The sequence below is a fragment of the Lithobates pipiens genome, unplaced genomic scaffold (genome assembly GCF_037356315.1).
Source record: "Lithobates pipiens isolate NorthernLeopardFrog02 unplaced genomic scaffold, aLitPip1_a1.2 Scaffold_18, whole genome shotgun sequence".
In the NCBI taxonomy this organism is placed as follows: Eukaryota; Metazoa; Chordata; class Amphibia; order Anura; family Ranidae; genus Lithobates; species Lithobates pipiens.
Window position 1 is genome coordinate 223,004,740 of NW_027507758.1, and position 23,483 is coordinate 223,028,222.

A 23,483-nucleotide genomic window follows, 5' to 3' on the forward strand; every position below is an offset into this window, starting at 1 on the left:
GGGATACCACATGTGGTCGACTTTTTGGAAGCCTAGCCGCGTACGGGGCCCCGAAAGCCAAGCACCGCCTTCAGGATTTGGGCATACATGCATTTGTAATTTCACTCCTCACTACCTATCACAGTTTTGAAGGCCATAAAATGCCAAGATGGCACAAAACCCCCACATTTTAGAAAGTAGACATCCCAAGCTATTTTCTGAGAGGCATGTTGAGTCCATGGAATATTTTATATTTTGCCACAAGTTGCGGGAATATTACAAACTTTATTTATTTTTCACAAAGTTGTCACTAAATGATATATTGCTCACACATGCTATGGGCATATGTGAAATTACACCCCAAAATAAATTCTGCTGCTTCTCCTGAGTACGGGGATACCACATGTGTGGGACTTTTTGGGAGCCTAGCCGCGTACGGGGCCCCGAAAACCAAGCACCGCCTTCAGGCTTTCTAAGGGCGTACATTTTTGATTTCACTCCTCACCACCTAATACAGTTTTGAAGGCCATAAAATGCCAAGATGGCACAAAACCCCCACAAATGACCCCATTTTAGAAAGTAGACACCCCAAGCTATTTGCTGAGAGGCATGTTGAGTCCATGGAATATTTTATATTTTGCCACAAGTTGCGGGAATATTACCAACTATTATTTATTTATTTTTTTCACAAAGTTGTCACTAAATGATATATTGCTCACACATGCCATGGGCATATGTGAAATGACACCCCAAAATAAATTCTGCTGCTTCTCCGGAGTACGGGGATACCACATGTGTGGGACTTTTTGGGAGCCTAGCCGCGTACGGGGCCCCGAAAACCAAGCACCGCCTTCACGATTTCTAAGGGTGTAAATTTTTGATTTCACTCCTCACTACCTATCGCAGTTTTGAAGGCCATAAAATGCCAAGATGGCACAAACCCCCCCCCAAATGACCCATTTTGGAAAGTAGACACCCCTAAATTTAGGGGTACACTAGTGAGACTCACAGGTAAAAAAGCACCTAGGCTGTCAGCGACTGTATCAAAACGCTACAAAAAAAACTGTTAGCGATCGCAGGGATCAGGCCTGACTCTGCGAATGCTGCAGTTATGTGTGTTGTGTTTTGTAAGTGACAGTGATCGATCGATACTGCACTTGGGTGGGCTGGGCTGGGCTTGGCGGAGGGGCTAAACGCAGGTGCTAGCAGGTATCTGGGCTGATCCCGCTAAAAATGCGTTTTGGGAAACCTAAACTGCTGGCGACGCTAATATAGATCTGATCAGATACTATATTACTAAGGGAGGTGTATGCTTTGCGCGTGGGTGTTAGCGGTACTGGCACTAACCTGACGCTGCCTGGGGCGACGCAGACCTTATCTGACCCTCAAACTTATATCACCCGCCGGGTGATCAGGGGGTTAAACCTTTATTAGGTAATAAATGGCGGGTGCCCTGAAACTATAAAAAAATAACTAACCAACCAGCGTCACCTGTAACAGTTATATGGTGAGCACTGGTGAAAGGGTTAACTAGGGGGCAATCAGGGGACTTTATGCGGTAGTATATGGGGGTCCCTGGCACTATAAAAAGCTGCGGCGAACCTAAATACCTACCTGCCTAACTAGCGTCACCTGTGACACTAATACAGCGATCAGAAAAACGATCGCTTATTAGGCTGGGTTCACACTGGAGCGATGCGGGAACACTGCAAATCCGCGGCGGGTTCCCGCATCGCATGCCTCCCGGCGGCAGTTCACACTGCCCTATGCGAACTGCTGGGAGTGTCAGTGAAATGTTAATGACACCCCCAGATCAGTTCGCATATCGCAGTGCGATCTGCAAACTCGGACAGGAATCGGATCGCATGGTGTGAACACCCATGCGATCCGATTCTGCTGCGGACCAAAAATAGGGTCCTGTGCGAGTTTGCGGCAGGTGCGATGCGAATTCAGCCATACTATCTGTATGGCTGAACTCGCATCGCACAGAGATCGGATGTGATTTGCACTGCAGTGCGGTGCGAATCACATCCGTTCTCATAAACCGATGCAATGTGAACCCAGCCTTAGTGACACTGGCGACGGGGGGGTGATCACGGGGTTAAACCTTTATTGGGGGGGTTAGGGGGGGTACCCTAGAGCTAAAGGGGGCTAACCCTAACTGCCCTAACAGTTATTGCAGTCACAAATGACACCAATGCAATAATAAAAAAAAATAATGCAATTGGTGTCACTGTGACTGGGGGTGCAGGGGTGATTGGGGGGGGGGTGATCGGGGGTGAAGGGGGGGTGAAAGTGTGCCTGGCGTGTTCTACTGTTAGTGTAGTGTTAGGTGCAACTCACTCCTCGGTGCCGGAAAGAAAAAGACCGACAAGGAGGAGAGATTACATCACTTCCTCTGCCTGTGTTTACATTACAGGAGAGGAAGTGATGTAGAGGAGGGATTTCATTCATCAGGAGCGATCGCGAGGGGGTGGCCATGAATGAATGGCCGCCCCCTCATCCCGGATCGCTCCTGCACGGAATCCGACCGATCGGGCCCCCCACCCACGGGAAGGCAGGGACGTACATGTACGCCCATATGCCTGCCCGTGCCATTCTGTCGACGTACATCGTCGTGCGGCGGTCGGCAATTGGTTAAAAAAGTTCAAAGTGATCAAGTGTTTATTGCAATGCATAAATGTCTTGGTCAGAATGAGAACATAAAACACTCATTTACCTGGAAAAAATATTGAAAAACAATCAACTACCTTGTAAGGTTGCAATCATAACAAATCAATTGCAAGAATATAACAAAATAACTAATTGAACAAAGTGCAAGATAAATTGTACATTCTACTCCTCCTGAGTATTACGATATCACATGTGTGGGACTTTTCCACAGCCTGGCCACTTAGAGAGGCCCAACATGCAGGGAGCACCATCATGTGTTCTAGGAGCATAAATTACACATCTAACTTCTTGACTACCTATTACAATTTTGAAGGCTCTGGAGCACCAGGACAATAACACGTGACACTGACGTGGCACTGATGACAGGTGACACTGATATGTGGCACTGATGACATGTGACACTGATGTGGCACTGATGACAGATGGCACTAATATGTGGCATTGATGACACGTGACACTAATGACAGATGACACTAATACGTGGCACTAATGACACATGACACTGATGACAGATGACACTAATATGTGGCACTGCTGACAGATGGCACTAATACATGATACTGATGACACGTGACACTGATAACAGATGGCACATGGCACTGGGGACAGGTGGCACTGATGACACGTGACACTGATGACGGATGGCACTTATACGTGGCAGTGGCACTGATGACAGAAGGCACTTATACGTGGCAATGGGGACAGGTTGCACTGGCAGCACTTTATTTTCCACTTTTTTTTTTACTCACAAGAAGCTGCACGTTGCTTTCCCTCCTCACAGGCTGTCTCTGTCTGAGGGGGAGAGCCGGCAATGAGAGATGATCTCATGGACACTCAGATCAGTGCTAAATGGCCGCTGTGATTGGCCATTTAGCTTGATCTGTGATTGGCTGTGTCCAAGGGATAGCACTGAGGACAGATGGCACTGGGGACAGGTGGCACTAATGACACGTGACACCGATGACAGATGGCCCTTATACATGGCAGTGGCACTGATGACAGATGGCACTTATACGTGGCACTGGGGACAGATGGCACTGGTGACACTGATGACAGATGGCACTTATACGTGGCAGTGGCACTGATAGATGGTACTTATACGTGGCACTGGGGACAGGTGGCACTGAGGACACGTGACACTGATGACAGATGGCACTTATATGTGGCAGTGGCACTGATGACAGATGGCACTTATACATGGCACTGAGGATAGATGGCACTGGGGATAGATGGCACTGGGGACCGGTGGCACTGGGGACCGGTGGCACAGAGGACAGGTGGCACTGATGACATGTGACACTGATGACAGATGGCCCTTATACGTGGCAGTGGCAGTGCCACTGATGACAGATTGCAGTTATACGTGGCACTGGGGACAGGTGGCACTAGGGACAAGTGGCACTGGGGACAGGTGGCACTTATACATGGCAGTGGCACTGATGACAGATGGCACTTATACATGGTAGTGACACTGATGACAGATGGCACTTATACATGGCAGTGGCACTGATGACAGATGGCACTTATACATGGTAGTGACACTGATGACAGATGGCACTTATACATGGCAGTGGCACTGATGATAGATGGCACTTATACGTGGCACTGGGGACAGGTGGCACTGATGACACGTGACACTGAGGACAGATGGCACTTATACTTGGCAGTGGCACTGATGACAGATGGCACTTATATGTGGCACTGGGGACAGGTGGCACTGGGGACAGATTTACACTGGGGACAGGTGGCACTGGGGACAGATTGCACTGGGGACAGATTGCACTGGGGACAGGTGGCACTGATGACAGATGGCACTAATATGTAGCAGTGGTACTGATGACAGATGACACTTATACGTGGCACTGGGGACAAGTGGCACTGATGACAGATGGCACTTATACGTGGCAGTGGGGACAGGTGGCATTGGGGACAGCTGGCACTGATGACAGGTGGCACTGGGGACAGGTGGCACTGATGACAGATGGCACTTATATGTGGCAGTGGCACTGATGACAGATGGCACTTATACGTGGCACTGGGGACAGGTGGCACTGGGGAGAGGTGGCACTGGGGACAGATTATCATGGCACTAGTGACAGCACTTTATTTTCCACTGTTTTTTTGTTTTGTTTTTACTCACGAGATGCACGTCGCTCTCCCTCCTCACACGCTCTCTCTGTGAGGGGGAGAGCCGGTGATGAGAGATGATCTCATGAGATCATCTCTCATTGGACACTCAGATCAGTGCTAAATGGTCGCTGTGATTGGCCATTTAGCATTATCTGTGATTGGCTGTGTCCAAGGGACACTGCCAACACAGAACTTCCTCAATGTGCGCCCACGGCATGCATTGGGGAAGTAAACAAGAGGACGTCCAGGGACGCCCTGCCAGCAATTGCCATCCGCGCTATAGCACAGATGCCTAGTGTAAAGTATTAAAAGGCAGGGCTCGCGGGGCCCCCTATTGGACGGGGCCCATGGGCTTGAGCCCCATCAAGCCCTATGGAAAGTCCGGCCCTGCCTGCAAACCTGGTCTGTTAGTGGGCCCTGGAGACAGGGTTGATGACCACTGAGCTAAAGTAACCATCCCTATATGTCTTGCATGGCCACTTAACCAGGTGTAGAATTCCTTATTAGATATTGTGAGCCAATAATAATAATAAGGAAATATGAAATGCAATTTCCCCATCGATATACCACTCTATTGTATTTACGGTTATCATCACACTGACACTGTTCCTGCAGTGATATACAGGGGACAATGAGACATTTCAGTCAGTTTCTATCTATATCAAGGAGCTCACAATGTCATTTTCAGCAACACGTCAGGGCCAATCTTGGGTGGAAACCAGTAACCCACCAGTATATTTTTAGATTGTACCAGGAAGCTGGAGCACCCACCCAAGCACAGGGAGTATATTTAAAATAAATTCTATGAAAGTTATGTTTTTGGTCAGTATCAAGCAAGGAGCCCAGCCCTACAAAAGTGCTAACCACTGTGTTTTTCTACCTGAAGGCTCATTATTCTGTCCTTATTATCCTGTCCTTATTCAGGGCCAGTTCACATCAGATGCAGTTCCGCGCAGTTCAGTTTATTCTGCACCAATACAGTCCGTCCCGGTCAGTTTCTGCACCAGAAACTGACCAAAAACTGACCAGAAACTGACTACATGGTGTGAACTAGAGCCATTGGAATACATGAAAAACACTGTGCATGCATTTTTAGTGCAGAAAAAAAGCACACGCAACTGAATGGAACTGCATCTGGCGTGAACTGGCCCTTAATACATGTTACCTGTTTTCTGTCTGACATGCAACTAAACCTTCCTGTCCTCTGAAAACCAATAATGTTGATGTCTTAATAATTTATTGAAGAAATGGTATACATGAAATTGATAAGCAAAATTAGAAAGGTATCCAATAAACAAACAAACAAAAAAATTGCATACTGCATTTAAACCTTTCGCTGCCAGGCCCTGTACTGTATTTTGTACACTCAGATGGTCAGACCATTTTTGCAATTTTTCCTTTGCTTTTTTATTTTTCACTTATAGCTTTCAGAATTTGTGAAAGACCCCCCCCCCCCCAAACAAAAAGAAGGTGCTACTGATTTTTTTATTTTATTTTGCGCAAGTGGTTATCAAACCAATATATTTGCGAAAAATACTAAATACTAAAACCATTATTAAAAGATAAAAACACAGCACATTTTACAAAATCCCTACTAAATATAAAAGATTAACCTGTATTGAGTTAATAAATAACAAATATTTGTAACGTTTAAATTGCACCTTTTTGTGAAATGGAGAAAATTGAACAGATGCAAAAGTGTAAATATCCAAATTTCTCAAAAAATCTGAAGGCTTTAATTTTTCCCTTACAGCTTTCAGAATTTGTGAAAGACCCCAAAAAACATATATTTTCTAAAAGGATATGACCTCTAGAATAAAAAGAAGGTGCTACTGATATTTTAGATCCTGCGGTATTTGCGCAAATTTTTATCAAACCAATATATTCACAAAAAATACACAAAATTCCTGTTAAATTCTATTAAAATTTAAAAGCTTAACCTGTATGGAGTTAAAAAATAACAAAAAGTTTTAATTTTTACATTGCACCTTTTTGCAAAATGGTGAAAATCGAACGTACCCAAAAAATTCTCAAAAAATCTGGAGGTTTTAATTTTTCACTTACAGCTTTCAGAATTTGAAAAGACCCCTCAAACTATACATTTTCTAAAAGCACATGACCTGTAGAATAAAAAAAGTGCTACAGATTTTTTGGGCCCTGCAATAATTGCACAAATGTTCATCATATCGCTATTTTCACTAAAAATACACTAAAATCAATTAATATTGCACATAAACACAAAGTAACTTACAAAATTCCTGCTAAATTAGTACTAAAGCCTCGTTCAGATGTCGCATACGAATGTGTATGCCCATGGGGAGCCATGTTTACCCGCAAAGGGATAAGCAGGTGTTTTGTACATCCCCGTACAAGCAGTCACATTTATGTAAATTGGGATGCAACGGCTGCACAGGCATAGCTGCTGTTCCTAATCTGACGTCTGTGTAGGTGTGGGTACATGAACTGAATGCAGGCAGTGCGAGCTCAGGGATATGCATGCGGACCTACATGGATGTAAAATTGGGAGCAACGGCTCTGTTCGGGCAGGTGTTACATCCCAAATGACATGAATGGGACTGTCTGCACAGAACACCCATGTATCCCTGTAAAGATACACTGTGTATGCCCTTTGTGAACAAGGCCTTCAGCCCCTTTCACACAAGCACACTGTTCGGGTCTGCCTGTCCGTTTTTCAGGCGGGCCCAATTGGACCACCCATTGTTTTCTATGGAGAGGTTGATGTAAATGCCCATGTGTACATTTACCCCCCACCTGCATCCGATCCAGTCCGCTAAAAACAGATGGATGGGGATTCCATTCCCCATCCATCTAGCAGATCGAATCGGATGGCATCCGATGGAAATGGACAGGCACTCTGCTTTCATCCGACCGTCCCATAGAGAATAGCAAGCTGTGTCCATGTCCGCTCTGTCATCCGTCTGCTCAGTGGGGATCAGCAGACAGATCCCTCATTGAGCGGGCGGATCTGCTTGACAGACTCTATCCATGTTAAAGAAGTCTTACCAGGAGCGGCCAGGCAATTAGGGGCGCAGGGCGCCAGACTCATATGTTTGGATGAGTTTATTTTATTCTAAAAGCCACGTGATTAGAGCCTGAGGCTCTAATTGGCTTGAAAAAGCTTGAGCTCCGGGTGCAGAGCATTGCGCCCCAACCCCACCTACTTGTGACAATAGCAAATTAATATTCGCTATCGTCTTCTGGCTTCTCCTCCTGGCCAATCAGGATGGATCAGGTTGGCTGGGAGGAGAAGCTGAGGTATTCGTGGAGTGGTGAATGGGGGGGGGGCACCATCACCATGGAGGGGTGCGGGCGGACCTGCGGGGTCTCACTATGTCCCTATGTTTGCAGGTTTTTTTGTTTTGTTTTTTACTTTTTTTTAAAAAAAAATTGTAGTCATTTTATATATTTATTTTTTTTTTGGGGGGGGGGTCTTTGAGATATCAGAGGTCTAAAGAGACCCCCATAGTCCTTTTCTCTGTATCACTTTACTTGAATGAATGAATGGAATCTGTATAGAGATTACATTCATTCATAAACTGACAGTCTGATACATAGTAGCTCTTGCGGTTAGCCAGTGTCATTGGGCATATAGGAGCAATCATAGTGATCGCTGCATGCACTCAGGGTGTTACACTGAGGGGGGGTGGTGAACACATGCTTACCAAGCCCCCCAAGCCCAAACATCACCCACATTGCTCCCCCATGCCGCGATCCCCAGCCTATTAGAGTACCAGAGCAGAAGTTGCAGGCTGCGGAAGGGGAAGGAAGGATGCCGCTGGAGCAGGGATGGATCGGGGTGTGGGGGCCAGTATGGGGGGGCTATCTGAGTGATGGGGGACACATCTCGATCCCCCAAGGGATTGAATTTGCGGGGGTCGGATCAAGTGGAAGGGGGGTAATCAGTGCTTGGTGGGGTGAAGGGGATAGGCAATGAGAGTAGGGGGAGTAGCTATAGATGACATTTATCGTGGGGGTGGAGAGGCTGGGAACAGGGAAGCGGCGGCATGGAGGGGGAGGGGAGCGGTCACCTTAGGGGTTAATAACTCTGATCAGCGGGTTGTAATCCACTGATCAGAGTTATAGAATTGTTCAGCAGAGTCTGCTGAACAATTGTAATATAAGCTTATGGTCATTGAAGTGACCATAAGCTCATAGGAGAGGGAGAAAAGAGGTCCGTACACCGTACTGACCTGGCCACCTGCAGGCACTTCTGTAGGACTGTATGGCATACGGACTTGGCAGTGAAAAGGTTAAAGGAGAAGAATGGGCAACGCTTTTTTTGGCACTGCTTCTCCTGTGGTTCACAGAATTGTGGTCTTTGATCACTCAGTTCTTTTTCATTTTTTGCTTAGAAACCCCATACTTCTCTTTTTACACAGCTATGCAGGATGGATGCAAGGCAGACATATTAAACAATTGTAAGAGCACCTTTAGCAAGCCTGCATTTTAGAAGTTAGATGCAGCAGGCTACGGTGACAAAAATGGCATAAATGATAACAAATGGATCAATTCACTAAAATGCATTAGTTTTATTTAACAGCATTTTGTCTGTATGGTAATGATCTGAAGAAATTGTGTCACCAACATTACTATGAACATTGGTGAAGAATCAGTAATTTTTGATGCATACAATCAGTGGAGTAACTAGAACATTCAGGGCCCCGATACAAGAAACCATGAAGGGCCCCCCTGAACCCCAGCCAGGGCCCTTCCCTCCGAGTCCGGCGGTGGAACTCCAGGGCGTGGTCACAGTTATGACCTTTTTTGAGCCCTGTAGTTCCACCACTGGTATTAGTAGTTTTTTTTATTATTATTTTTTTTATTTTTAGGTGCCCCATTGGGGGACTGTCCCTAGGCAGGATGGGGTTCCCGTCCCCAGAAGAGATGAGGTCCTTTTCTCCAGGGCAGATGAAGTTACTGCCCCCAGGTGAGAAGGGGTCCCTGTTCCCAGGGGAGGTGGGGGTCCCTGTCCCCACGGGAGAAGGGATCCCTATCCCCAGGGGGAGATGGAGGGGGTATGTAATGGTGTGTGGGGGATGGGGTCCTCTCACTCACCATGACCAAGCTGCAGGCCGCACACTCATCCATGTTGGCCTGGGCTCCATCTAGTGTGCTGGACGGGCGATCAGCATATCTCCCAGAAAGACCTTTCATCATCTGTGTATGACGGGGGAGGAGGGGGGTTGGCAGAGAAGCCTGCAGGGTCCTCCGGGGAGCTGGCTCTCATAGGGCTGCACTGCATCTGTGTGCTTAAAGTTTGTTTACCTGGGAGAAGTATGCAGTGCAGTGTGGGCCGGACTCGGGGGGGGGGGGGGACTCTGGCTGGGGAGAACAGGCATCGGACTGAGCGGCAATGCATGCAGCAGGAGAGGGGTACTCTGAGGAGCCGGCTGAGGACACAGGTCATGCGGGGAATGCACAACTAAAGAGCAGCCAGTGCGATAGTCGAGCATGGAGCTCTGCTAGTCACCCTCCACCTCCAGCCACCCGTGTGCATGGTGCACTGGTACCCCTAGCTGCCTATGCTGCTGCTGGCCATATGTAGAGGGGGCTGCATGGGCCCCCTGCATCACAGGGCCAAGTTGCAGCCGCGACTGCTGCACCCCCTATAGTTGCGCCCCTGCATACAATGAATTTTCAACTATTGAAAGCATCATTTTCCCTTTTAACCAGTATATAATTATTATTTCCCACTCCCCTTATAGAACTTAAAAATTATCACCGAGAAGTAGCTAATGATATCTGAAAGAGTAAAAAAAAAAAAAAAACGATGAAAATGAAGCATATTATTTCACATATTAAATGTGGTAAAGCCTTTGTAAATTGACCCCCTAGTTTTAAATGGTGGACTGGTGCAGCACAAACTGGATGTAGGTAGATATCTGTAAGCTTACCAGTAAAGCTGATTACAGATTGCTTATTACCAATACAAACTACTTGAAAATGGTGGTCATTTTTCAGTTGATGCACATTTGTTCTCCATATGGGTGAAAGGGGTAGATGGAATGGAAGCTGCAGAGGGTTATACACGTAGAGCTACCCCCGCAGGAGCCGCTGGTGAATGAAGGTATCTCCCACCCTGTACAGCCAAGCACACAGAATTTTCCACCACACGCTGGAGTCAAAAATCAGTCTTTGCAGCTTTGGTTTTTGTATTTTTTTAGGGTTATTGAACTTGGATAGGGTTGAGGGTATTAATGGGATGCCCACTTGATCAACAAAGAATTCTTCAGGGACACAACTATTTACAGTTGTTATATACACTTCTTCTTCTACCTCCAGCACAATCTTGCTTGTAGAACTACCTCTCCCAGGACCAGCTGGCACTGTTTGAATGATCCAACAAAGGCTCTGGTCAGGACATCTCTGTGTGTCTGAAAGAAGGTCCCTTCCGCAACCCAGCCCAGGCCTGAGGTCACCCCCCCCCCCAGGCTAGGGGCTCCCTCAAGGGCCATCAACAGCATAACGCTCCATCTCCAGCTTCCCCTGAACTCCACTGCTCCCAGCTGGGCTGACCCTGAGTATTTGTGGGGGCCTGCCCCCTGCCAACCCATCTGTTGGGGATTGGTCAGGGTCCTCAGAATACTCCAGGCAGCTCCTCATCACCTACACTTCCATTCTTCTAGAATCTTCTACCAGTTTAGAGAAGTAGGGGGAGGTTTTAGAGATGCTGCCTGTGAGACATCCAGTCCTCCCTAAGGCCGCGTACACACGGGCGGATTGTCTGCCCAACTTAGTCCGCTGAACCGTGTTTCAGCGGAAAATCCGCTCGTGTGTGGGCTTCAGCGGACTTTTTCAGCGGACAGTCTGACGGACTTAGTCTTTCGGAATTTCCGTAATTTTGTCCGTCCAAACTTGGTTTTGTCCATCCAAACTTGGTTTCAGCGGACAGTCCGCTCGTGTGTAGGCAAGTTGGACGGACTAAGTATGGCGCATGCTCAGAAAGGATTTACACGGCCGAAGGTTGCATTGCAGTGTATTGGACGTCGTTTTTCCAGTCCCGTCGTATGTGCTGTACACGTCATCGCGCAAGTTTTCAGCGGACTGTCTGTTCATCGTGTGTGGTCAAGTCCGTTCATTCAAAAGTTGAACAGACTGTCTGTCGGATTGTCTGACGAACTTAGTTGGGCAGACAATCCGCCCGTGTGTACGCGGCCTTAGTCACTCAACCAACCCAGATAAAACAAACAACAGAGGCTTGGTTGCCAGCCTAGCCTGACAAATTACCTACACTAACAAAACCTATTCTACTTGTAGCACACTAGATGGTGCTGCATACAGTAATATAAAATAAAGGGAAAAGATGACAACTGGCCACTAGATGAATTCTATGCATACTGTAAATCGGGGGTCCTCAAACTACGGCCCACCAAGGTTTTTACCCAGCCCGCCCTGCCGTTCGGGCACTGGAGACCCCACAATGCACGGTCTGCCCAGAGAGATCCATTCCCCGTGAACCCCGTCCCATAGGGGGAAACCAGATCAATCTCATACCCTGTCCAGGGTGGGGACAGAGACACAGAGAGCCCGCTCCAGAATGGCAAAGCTTCACAAGGACCCTCCCTGTGGATAGTGATAAGACCCCTGGCACTCCTCTCTCGAAATCCCTGTGCACTGGAGAGGCTGGCTGCATTACTTTGCACAGGTCAGGCTGCATTACTGGGCACAGGTCAGGCTGCATTGCTGGGCACTGATTAGGCTGCATAGATGACCCCTGTCTAGGCTGCAAAGATGGGCACTGGTAAGGCTGCATTGCTGGGCACTGGTAAGGTTGCATTACTGGGCACGGGTCAGGCTGCATTACTGGGCATGGGTCAGGCTGCATTGCTGGGCGCTGATCTGGCTGCATTGCTGGGCGCTGATCTGGCTGCATTGCTGGGCACTGGTCAGGCTGCACTGCTGGGCACTGGTCAGGCTGCACTGCTGGGCACTAGCCAAGCTGCATTGCTGTGCACTGGCCACGCTGCATTGCTGGCCACTGGTGAGTCTGCATTGATCCGGCCCCCAACAGTTTGAGGGACAGTGAACTAGCCCCCTGTTTAAAAAGTTTGAGGATCCCTGCTGTAAATGAATGCATGCAGACCCCCCCCCCCCCCATAAACAGTTTTTGTTTTTCATGCAGTATAGTTAATTTTCTCTGATGGAGCCCTCTCCCCTCTCCATTGAACACAAGGGGAATGATCTAGCAGTGGTGCTGGCGGACATTTTGTTGGAACCAGCTGCTGCAAAAGCAAAAATTCCTGATTTCCCTGGACAAAAAAGGCAAAATCCCAAATCGGGACGGCCTCTGATCAGGTCGAGGGTCCCAAAATCGGGATTGTCCCAGGAAAATCGAGACTGTTGGCAACTATGTGTTTGAATTTCACCTAAACACTTTGTACAAGGTGTTTGTATGTTCTCCATATATTTGCTTAACATTTTCTTCTACAAGTCGAAAACATACTAGTAGGTTGGCAATTTGTACTGTACAGGACGACAAGGTTGGGTCCTGGACGGGCGCTATATAGCAACAATATTTGAGTTATGGTCCCTTTAAGGGAAGTGTGGTCGTATTCAGGGGGTCAACCAGGATGGGTGAGGAATTCCCAGGAATAGCCTTAGTCAGGAGAGGACTGACTCGTTCTCTCTGTGTTAATAGAGAGATATTTGGGACCCGGAATTTCAGAGCCTTTGAAGTGATATTTGGGTGGGAAAGAGCCTCCACCCCTGACTATAGGGGTTCCAGCACACACAGGGTTAAGAGCCTCCAGGAAGCAGCTCTTAAAAGACAGGAAGTAGTGCTAGGTGTAGTGGTGAGAAGGAGTTGGTTAACAACTCTTGAAGAGTTGTGCATCTGCTGGTGGCTGTTAAAAAGATCCTGCATGGACCGTTAATCCCTTGGGACCAAGACCCATCCATGAACTGTATGTGCCTTTTTACTTTTACTTTGTGCTGAAGATAAGCAGACTTTATTTTGTATTTTTGCTTGTGTGCCGCTGGAAGCCTTGCTTTGATTTTGATGGCTCAGCAGCAGCAGGCCCTGGCACACAAATAGAGAAGCACACAGTTGCTAGCCACTCAGTTTACTGCCCAGCAGGCGTCCACTCAACACAGGTGGCTATCTTGCAGGAGGCAGTGCAGTGTCTGGCTCAGGGACGAGAGCAAGTGGTCGTTGCCACTGGAAACCAGGTATCGATGAGAGCCAGCCATTTCTTGCAAAAACTGACACCCAGCGAAGATGTAGAGGGCTTTGTCACTACCTTTAAGAGGATAGCGGAGAGAGAGGGGTGGCCCCGTAACCAATGGGCTGGCATTATTTCCCCTTTTCTTACCGGTGACCTGCAAAAGGCCTACTTTGACATCCCAGCTGAGCACATCAGTGACTATGAGCATCTGAAGGCAGAGATCCTGGTGCGCCTGGGAGTGACCACAGCCATCCGGGTTGAAACAACCTACAGGGATGGGTAAGCCATAGAGACCCTGCAACTGCTGACCAGCTGGTAGAGTTGGTTGAAAGGTACACCGTGGTGGAGAATCTGTGAACCTGCTCAGGCCTGCCAAGCATTGGGAACACACACCAAGGGCAACCAGGCCAGCCACAGCACCTAGGAAAGAAGCCCTGCCAGACATTGGAACTCACAAATCTGCATCATCTTCCGCAGAACCATGGAGGTTGGTTTCTGTCCCAAGGATGGGGGACATACAGTGTTGGCGATGTAGGTCCTAGGGGCATACCTGGGCACGATGCCCACTTCAGGAGGAGCCTATGGATTTCGGTCAAAGAAGATCCTTCTATGTGCAAAAAGCATGTGCCACACATCTTGATCTTGCTGCAGGACGGTTTGAGTGTGAAGTGTGGGTGAACTACCTTCCTGCCAGGCCTCTTCTGGACTCCGGTAGCATGGTGACGCTGGTACATGACAGGGTGATCGGGAGACTAGGCCCTGTAAGTAAGAATCTACAGGTAGTGTGCATACATGGGGACACCAGAGAGTACCCCCTGGTTCCTGTGACTGTTTCTTATGGCTGTACCTCAGTGACACAAGAGGTTGGGGTTATAAGTCTGGTACATGACATCATAGAGGGGCGTGACTGCCTGTTTATTGAACTGTGGAACCAGGTACAGACGGGGCTGCCATGACAGCCAGGAGAACTGAGCGCACTGAGCCTTTTAGGGGACAAACCTTGAGGGGTCTGGTCCAGAACCACCTGCAACACACACCCATAATGTTGAGATACCTGTCACTGATAATGTAATTTCAGAAAATATGAATATAGTTGATAATGCTCATCTTTCAGGTCTCAAGACAGAGTTGACCTCGGGGGGATCTCTTTGCTACAGGTCATGTTGGGGGAGGACGAAGAGGAATCTTCCCCATTGCAGACCTTGGTTGAGGGGGAAACTTCCTCTAGGCTAGTGCAACCAGATTTGGGGGTGTCCAGAGGTGTATTTGGCACTGCGCAGCTACAGGGCCCCACTTTGGTCCGTGCTCGGGAGCAGGTATCCGTAATTAATGGAGTCCCACAAGTGTCCGGTGCTGAACAAAGGTTTCCTCACTTTGCATTGAACGGGGACTTGCTTTACAGAGTAGCTGAAAGCCGAGGGGAAACTGTGGAGCAGTTGCTGATTCCCCAGTCCTATCAGCAGATGCTCCTTGATTTAGCCCCAACGATGCACTGGGGGGACACCTGGGAGCTGAAAAAACAGAAGCCAGGATAACTGACAGGTTTTACTGGCCAGGGGTAAAGGCTGAGGTGAAAAGGTACTGTGCATCCTGCCCCACTTGCCAGTTAACCGCCCCGTTGTCCCGCTACAGAAACCCCCTGGTACCCCTGCCCTTAATTGAGATGCCGTTTGAACGGATTGCTATGGATCTGGTGGGGTCCTTCGTAAAGTCAGCCAGGGGACACTAATATATATTAGTAGTCCTGGATTATGCAACTAGGTATCCTGAAGTGGTCCCTTTAAGGAAAACTCCTCTAAGGCCATTTCCTGGGAGTTGTTTCAAATGTTTTCCCAAACTGGGTTCCCCAAGGAGACGTTGATGGACCAGGGCACCCCTTTCATGTCAAAAGTGATGGCAGACTTGTGCAAACTGTTTCAGATCAAGCGGTTGCAGATGTCCGTATATCATCGTCAGACAGATGGCCTCGTTGAGAGGTTTAACCACTTCCTGACCGGTGCACGCCGATGTACGTCGGCAGAATGGCACGTGCAGGCAAATGGGCGTACCTGTACGTCCCTTTAAATTTCTCTCCCTGCCATCGCGTGCCGGTCGCGGGTCCTGCGGACTCAATCACCCCGGGCATTCACACGATCGTCTCACGGGGCGGCTGAACTAGGAGATGCCGTTGTAAACAGCATCTCCCAGTTCTGCCTAGCGACAAGTGACGCTGATCTCTGCTCCATGTGATTGGAGCAGAGATCAGTGTTCACTAAAAGAAAGCCCAGCCCCCAACAGTTAGTAACACGCCCCTAGGAACACTTAACCCCTACACTGCCACCCACTGGTTAACCCCTTCACTGCCAGTGTCATTTACACAAGAATCACTGCATTTGTATAGCAGTGATTGCTGTATAAATGACAATGGTCCCAAAAATATCCGATGTGTCCGCCATAATGTCGCAGTCACAATAAAAATCGCTGATCGTCGCTATTACTAGTGAAATTTTTTTTTTTTATAAAAATGGCATAAAACTATCCCCTATTTTGTAAACGCTATAACTTTTGCGCAAACCAATCAATCGCTTATTGCAATTTTTTTTTGTAGAAGAAAACGTATCGGCCTAAACTGAGGGAAAAAAACTTTTTTTATATATTTTTGTGGGATATTTATTATAGCAAAAAGTAAAAAATAATGCGTTTTTTTCAAAATTGACGCTTTATTTTTGTTTATAGCGCAAAAAATAAACGCAGAGGTGATCAAATACCACCAAAAGAAAGCTCTATTTGTGCAAAAAAAAGGATGTCAATTTTGTTTGGAAGCCACGTCGCACGACCGCGCAATTGTCAGTTAAAGCAACGCAGTGCCGAATCGCAAAAAGTGGCCTGTACTTAAGCTAGCAAAATGTTCCGGGGCTGAAGTGGTTAATAAGACCCTAAAGTCAATGTTAAAAAGAGTGGTCCAGAAGGATGGTAAGGACTGGGACATGTTGCTCCCTGCCCTGTTATTTGCCATCCGAGAAGTTCCACAGGTATCCACAGGCTTCTTGAGGTTTGAACTGGTTTACGGGCGAAGACCCCGTGGACTGCTGGATCTAGTGAAGGAAACCTGAGAAAGTGAGACCTCACCACACAAAATGGTTTTAGAACATATCACTCAAATGCAGGAGAGGGTGGCTAGAGTGATGTGATTAGTGAGGGAGCATCTCCAGAAGGCCCAAGATGCCCAGAGGAGGGTATACAACTGGTCCGCTAACATCAGGCAGTTTCAAGTGGGGGACCAGGTGGATGTTAAGATTCCCACAGTAGAGAGCAAATTTTTAGCCAAATGGCAGGGTCCATTTAAGGTGATGGAAAAAGTTGGTGAGGTGAACTACAAGGTGCACCAACCTGGTAAAAGAAAACCATACCAAATTTATCACATCAATTTGTTAATACCCTGGAGAGAATGAGAATAGGTGTCCACCGTGGGAGTTGTCAAGGCAAGAGACCCTGCCAGAATTGACCTGGTGCAGATTGCTACTACCCTCTCTAAGCTTCAAACTGAACAAACGAAGAAGTTTCTGCAGAGAAACAGAGCAATGTTTTCGGGGTTACATGGTCTCACCAATGTCATTGAACATGACATTATAACAGAACCCAATGTAAGAGTCCAAGTAAAACCATATCGCAGCCCAGAAGCTCATAGGAAGGCAGTGTCCAAAGAGGTGAGAAGGATGCTTGAACTTGACATCATTGAAGAATAGCAGAGTGAATGGTCGAGTCCAATAGTTTTGGTACCGAAACCCAACGGCTCCCTGCATTTCTGCAATGACTTTAGGAAACTTAATGAAGTGTCCAAATTTGATAGCTATCCAATGCTCCGGGTAGATGAGTTAATTGAAAGGTTGGGTCCCGCACAAAAGGGTATTGGTAGATTCCCCTTACCAAAGAAGTCAGAGAGAAAACTGCTTTTTCCACTCCCGAAGGCCACTTTCAGTATAAGAGGATGCCGTTTGGCTTACACTCTGCCCCTGCCACATTCCAAAGGTCAGTGGACAAAACATTACGCCCCTATCGACAATACACCTCTGTCTACGTGGATGATATTGTCATTTTTAGCACCAATTGGGGGTCCCATCTTCCCTGGGTTCAGACAGTAATAGACCCTCTGAGGAAAGCAGGGTTCACAATTAATCCTGAGAAATGTGCGGTTGGGACGGAAGAGGCCAAGTACCTAGGGTACATTGTGGGTAGGGGGCTAGTGAAACCTCAGTTGAATAAGGTAGAAGCCTTACAGAACTACCGAAGATTCGTCCCCAACTTTACCACCATTGCTGCACCATTGACTGACTTAACAAAAGGCAGGAAGTCAGTAATGATAAAATGGAATACAGATGCTGAAGAAGCCTTTCAGAAGCTTAAGGTGGCATTGTGCCAGCATCCGGTGCTTGTGGCTCTTGATTTTGCAAAAGAGTTTGTGGTGCAGACAGATGCCTCTAGTGAGGGCTTAGGAGCAGTATTGTATCAAGAGATCAATGGGGAATAGCACCCCGTCATCCTTCTGAGTAGGAAGCTGATGACAGCGGAGAAAAACTACACTGTGGTAGAGAGGGAGTGTCTTGCCATCAAGTGGGCTCTGGACTCCTTTTGATATTTTCTCCTAGGTAGGAGGCTTTGCCTGGTGTCAGACCATGCACCATTGACCTAGATAAAATAAAATAAGCACACCAATGCCAGGATGACAAGGTGGTTCCTTTATCTCCAGGAGTTTAATTTCAGGGTAGAGCACAGACCCGGGAGACATTAGAATGCTGGTGCCCTCTCTCAAGTCCATTGCATGGTGGTGAATGGTGCCTCCAACACCTCTGCATTGAGGCAGGGGAGGGGGGGAATATGTACAGGACACCAAGGTTGGGTCCTGGATGGGTGCTATATAGCACCGATATTTGGGTTATGGTCCCTTTTAAGAGAAGTGTGGTCGTATTCAGGGCATCACCCAGGATTGGTGAGGAATTCCCATGAATAGCCTTAGTCAGGAGAGGACTGACTCGCAGTTCTCGCTGTGTTTAATAAAGATATATTTGGGGCCCGGAATTTCGGAGGCTCTCAAGTGATATTCGGATGGGAAAGAGCCTCCACCCCTGACTAACACGGGTTCCAGCACACACAGGGTTGAGAGCCTTCAGGAAGCAGCTCTTAAAAGACAGGAAGTAGTGCTAGGTGTGGTGGTGAGGAGGAGTTGGTGAACACACCTGTCTTGAAAAGTTGTGCATCTGCTGGTGACTGCTAAAAAGATTTTGCAAGGACTATTAAACCCTTGGGACCAAGACCCATCCATGAACTGTATGCGCCTTTTTACTTTTGTGCTAAAGATAAGCAGACTTTATTTTGTATTTTTGCTTGTGTGCTGCTGGAAGCCTTGCTGTGAATTGCTTGCTAAAAATAAAAGCCTTTTTGTTTAAAGGTTTAACAGCCTTGCACTCAGTCCTGTGGAGCTACAATCCCCCCAAAACTTTACAGTACATATAGGGGACATTAGATTGTAAATTCCCCTGGGGACACATACTTACTTTGTTGGTTCTATGTACTCTGTCACTGTACTGGCTGCATAATATGTCAGTGCTATCATAAATATGGGAAAGCAATACCTATGATATCCATGGGCATATCTCCTTGTCACTAATCCAAACTGTAAAACTCTTACCTACATAATGAAAGTACAGCTGGCTGCCTACATAGAAAACATGAAAAAACAGAAAGTGAACCACTCACAATTGAGCATATAATAGAAAGTGAACATTTAGCCTCTACGATTGTGATGGCTCTATATTAATTACTTTATTTAGCCTTTCTAATTTTAATTAAAGATGGCTCTAAATCTGAGCTGAGAATTCCCCTGAGGTCTCGTGGTTGTGCCCTGTCAACTGACATAATTCTTTCCAAGTAACTATGAGTGGTTAACCCAGAGACTTGTCATGGTTTATGCAGATTCAATGAGGCTGATTTGCACAAATTGTGTTGCCCATACTCAGAATGTATTTCAGTTTCATATTTAGTAAGCAAAAACAACAGTTGGAGGCTGGCTAACAGATTGAAATTTACTGACACAACACCCAAAATTTACTGGCACAGCCAAGTTTTTACTGCCATTTCCAAAGGTTACAAATGTCACTATTTAGGCTACAAACAAGTGCAATATGTAATTAGCAATGTGATTTAAGGTAGATAATAAGGGAAAAAACATATTTATTTTATTTTCCATTATAGTAAGTATCTTAGGGACAGGACTCGGGAGGGCAAGAAATCAGAATGGGTGGCACACACATGTAATTGACTCTCACAGTGATACTGACAGCAGTGTGTAGCAGTACAGATTACTGACACAACACATCCCCTCCAGAGTCACAGTGACAGTCTGTAAGGGCTTACCTATGTTGGAGTCTACGGCGCAGAGATGTACGCTCACCCTTGCAAATACACACAGCCCACTGTAACAAAGGGACAAGCTACCTTGGCTGTGAATCTGTGCACGGGGGCTTGCCAGGAATAGCCAAGGGACAGACGAGGTAAAGCTGCAGGCAGGGATTCCAGTAGTCAGGATAAAGATGAACAAAGCCAGGGTCTGAAGCCCGGGTCAGTCTTGGAACACTGGAACACTGCAACAGAAGACAGGAACACTTGACAAACATGAGAAAGACAATTAACTCACAAAGCCCTCAGAGTGAGGCAGTGTTTTATACCCAGCTGATTAGGTAACCCGCCTCAGCTGATCCAGGAGTGACATGTACTGATTGCAAGGAAAGATCCAGAGAAAAGCCATCAGTATTGCCTACAGAACTAGGCTTGGCTGGAAAGTAGGCAGAATTAAGAACTGAGGAGTGGCACAGATGCAAAGCAACAGGAGCACTAAACAGGTAGAAACAAAAAGGTCTTGGACTGCCGCAATCTATAGAAAGGCATCTTTATTGTGAAGCGTAAAAACCCAACATGACAGTCACATCAAGCAAAGACAACATAGGGATCGCATTTCACATCGTTAGATGCTTACTCATAGACTTGGGAACACTGGTTTTCTTAGAAACTGTAATATAAGAGTCCAGAGCAAATGTGAAAGCTTCCCAGCTGTCCAAGACTGGACTCTTCTCCTGTAATAGCTGAAAAGCCCATATCTTGATTAGCTCAGTGAGCAGATTGATGGATGTGTGAACCTTTATAAAGTCAGAGGCATAAGTCCTAGGCTTAAGAGCAAACAGCTCGCAATCCATCCTAAAGTTCAAGAATGAAGCACAATTCCCATCAAACCTCTCAGGCATCAGAACAAATGGTTCCAGACTGGCAGAAGAAAATTGTCTGTTTTTTACTGCCAGTAAACATACTGACGATTGGCAACACTGCTGGTTGCTTTGGTCAACAGGAAAGTTTTGTTGAGGCTTTTCATACATCAACTCTAATGTTTGCTAGTATGAGGTCAGAAATATGCCAGCAGAAGCTGTCATTCTGGCCAAACATACAAAAATAAATGATCAAATAATCCTATATTTTACTTCTTTTTCAATCTGAATTCCATTGTAGTATGGGCGATGGGTGTACTTGGAAAAAAAAATCTGCATTTGTTCCCAGTGACTGCTGACCAAGATACTATTTTTCCTTTTTTTTTTCTTTTTCAGATATCCAAAGCTGCAGCAGATTTGATGGCCTATTGTGATGCCCATGTTAGAGAAGATCCACTTATACTTCCAGTGCCTGCCTCAGAAAACCCATTTAGGGAGAAGAAATTCTTTTGTACTATTCTTTAATGTGGTTTTGTGACACACACATTAAGTATAATATCAGTATAATGTGACTTTAAGTTAACCAATAGATTACACACAAACACAGTATTCAACAAAAATAAATCGCTTCTCATGTATTATATAACATACTTTTACTTTAATAGTGCCCATTCATTGGAGTGGCAGGGATAAAAGCACTACAGACAGCGAGTGATGCAGTTAATATGTTGTAGCACCCTGGTAACATAATTGTACTTTCAAATTGGCATAAGTGTATTGAAGCAAATCAGGGAAAATGTTGATCAATTCACAGGGCTATAAAACAAAGCAGGTTTAAGAGAAATCACAAGTGCATATATATTCTGTAAAGGCATACTTATTGGCTAATACTGTACTGTAAGAAAGATTTATATAGACCAGTGTTCAGTACAGTGAAAGTGTAAATAACAAAATTAAATATGCCATATGTGTATCCAAATTGCCATTCATGCGCCCAAAGTTGCACAATTTTTTCCCTGTGTGTCACTTACCTCAGTCATAGGTGTGTTGTGTTTTAGTAGCAATTAAAATAAGTAATATCATGCAAGACTACCAAGAGAAATGATGTGGTATTCAGCTGCCCCAGTTTTATTTCCAGTGTGATAGAGCCCTCCCCGATGTTTAAATTCCCACCAGTTTTAGTAGTGTAGAGTAAACCTCCACTCCAATGTGGGTGGCTTGTGTAGAGCGGACCTTAAGTCTGCAGATTAGTGTAAAGTATACTCCTTTAGTAGAACAGATACTTCTTATTCTGATGGCTTCAGTAGAGCAGACTTACTAGTGTAGATAATCTTTGTAAAATAGACAGCCCTATTGACTCTGCATGACCCCATTCTTTTCATGTTTGCTAGAAGGAAGCATTTATTGTGGGTGGTCTGCTGAAGGTTTCTAGCACTTAATGGTTCATCAGTTCCCCTTGCTAGGACATCATTTTTGCTATTGTTAGCACTGATCATGGTACAAAAAATGCAGCAAAATACTGTTGGAGTTTATTGAAAAGTGAAGCGGTAACATTAGTTTTTCATCATTCCACCCCCTCTTCAAATGTTTAAAACAGATACCACTTTGTAGTATATAAAGAAAACTGGTGTTTATACTCTATTGATTAATTTAACAAATCCTGGTTTGTGTTGGATAGCACATTAGTTTCATTATCAGTGTTACAATTTGAAGCAACCTACAGATGTTACTAGCACTTGAACTTGCATATACATTTTCAGTAAAAAGAATATGAAAAGGGAAATTTTGATTTAAAAAAACATATTAAACCAACACATGGGTAGCACCAGAGCTTGCTAAAATAAAAAAAAATCCCAAGTTTGATGGCTAAACAAAATGTTTGGGGCAAAGTTGTATTTATAAAATGCTTTCTTCTTTGTGAATGTGAAAAACAGTTTTGCTACTTATTTATAAAAGCATAAGGGAATTTTTTGTAATATTTTGTAGTTGTGATAAAAAATAAATTGCATTGGTGTTAAGGAGATAATGGTAGGTATGCAGTCTGCCTGAATTCTGATGCTGATGTATACACAATCTAATGTATACCGTGTTTACTCCTTCTCTTGACATCGTAATTGCCAGGTACAGTATTTAAAAGTTATGATTTTGTTAATAGCTCATTTAACTCAGAAAAAAAATATATCTATTGTTGGTTGGAATTTACCTTTAGATTACTAATAAATGTAATATTTGAGGTATAGAGTATGGCTAGAAAGTAAATAAATTCCACATGAATAGTACTGAT

The 23,483-nt window shown here is 45.9% G+C and overlaps 1 protein-coding gene across 4 annotated transcripts in view; it reads left to right on the top strand.

Moving 5' to 3' along the window:
* The window catches only part of GNG4 (G protein subunit gamma 4), a 121,434-nt gene extending 98,157 nt beyond the window's left edge, over window positions 1-23,277 (top strand). For all 4 annotated transcript variants that reach the window (XM_077486624.1, XM_077486622.1, XM_077486625.1 and 1 more), the window contains exon 4: window positions 21,596-23,277. In XM_077486624.1, the coding sequence (XP_077342750.1) occupies window positions 21,596-21,724 (129 nt within the window). In that variant the 3' untranslated portion in view covers window positions 21,725-23,277. The remainder of the gene's footprint in view (window positions 1-21,595) is intronic.
* The last annotated feature ends 206 nt before the right edge of the window (window positions 23,278-23,483 follow it).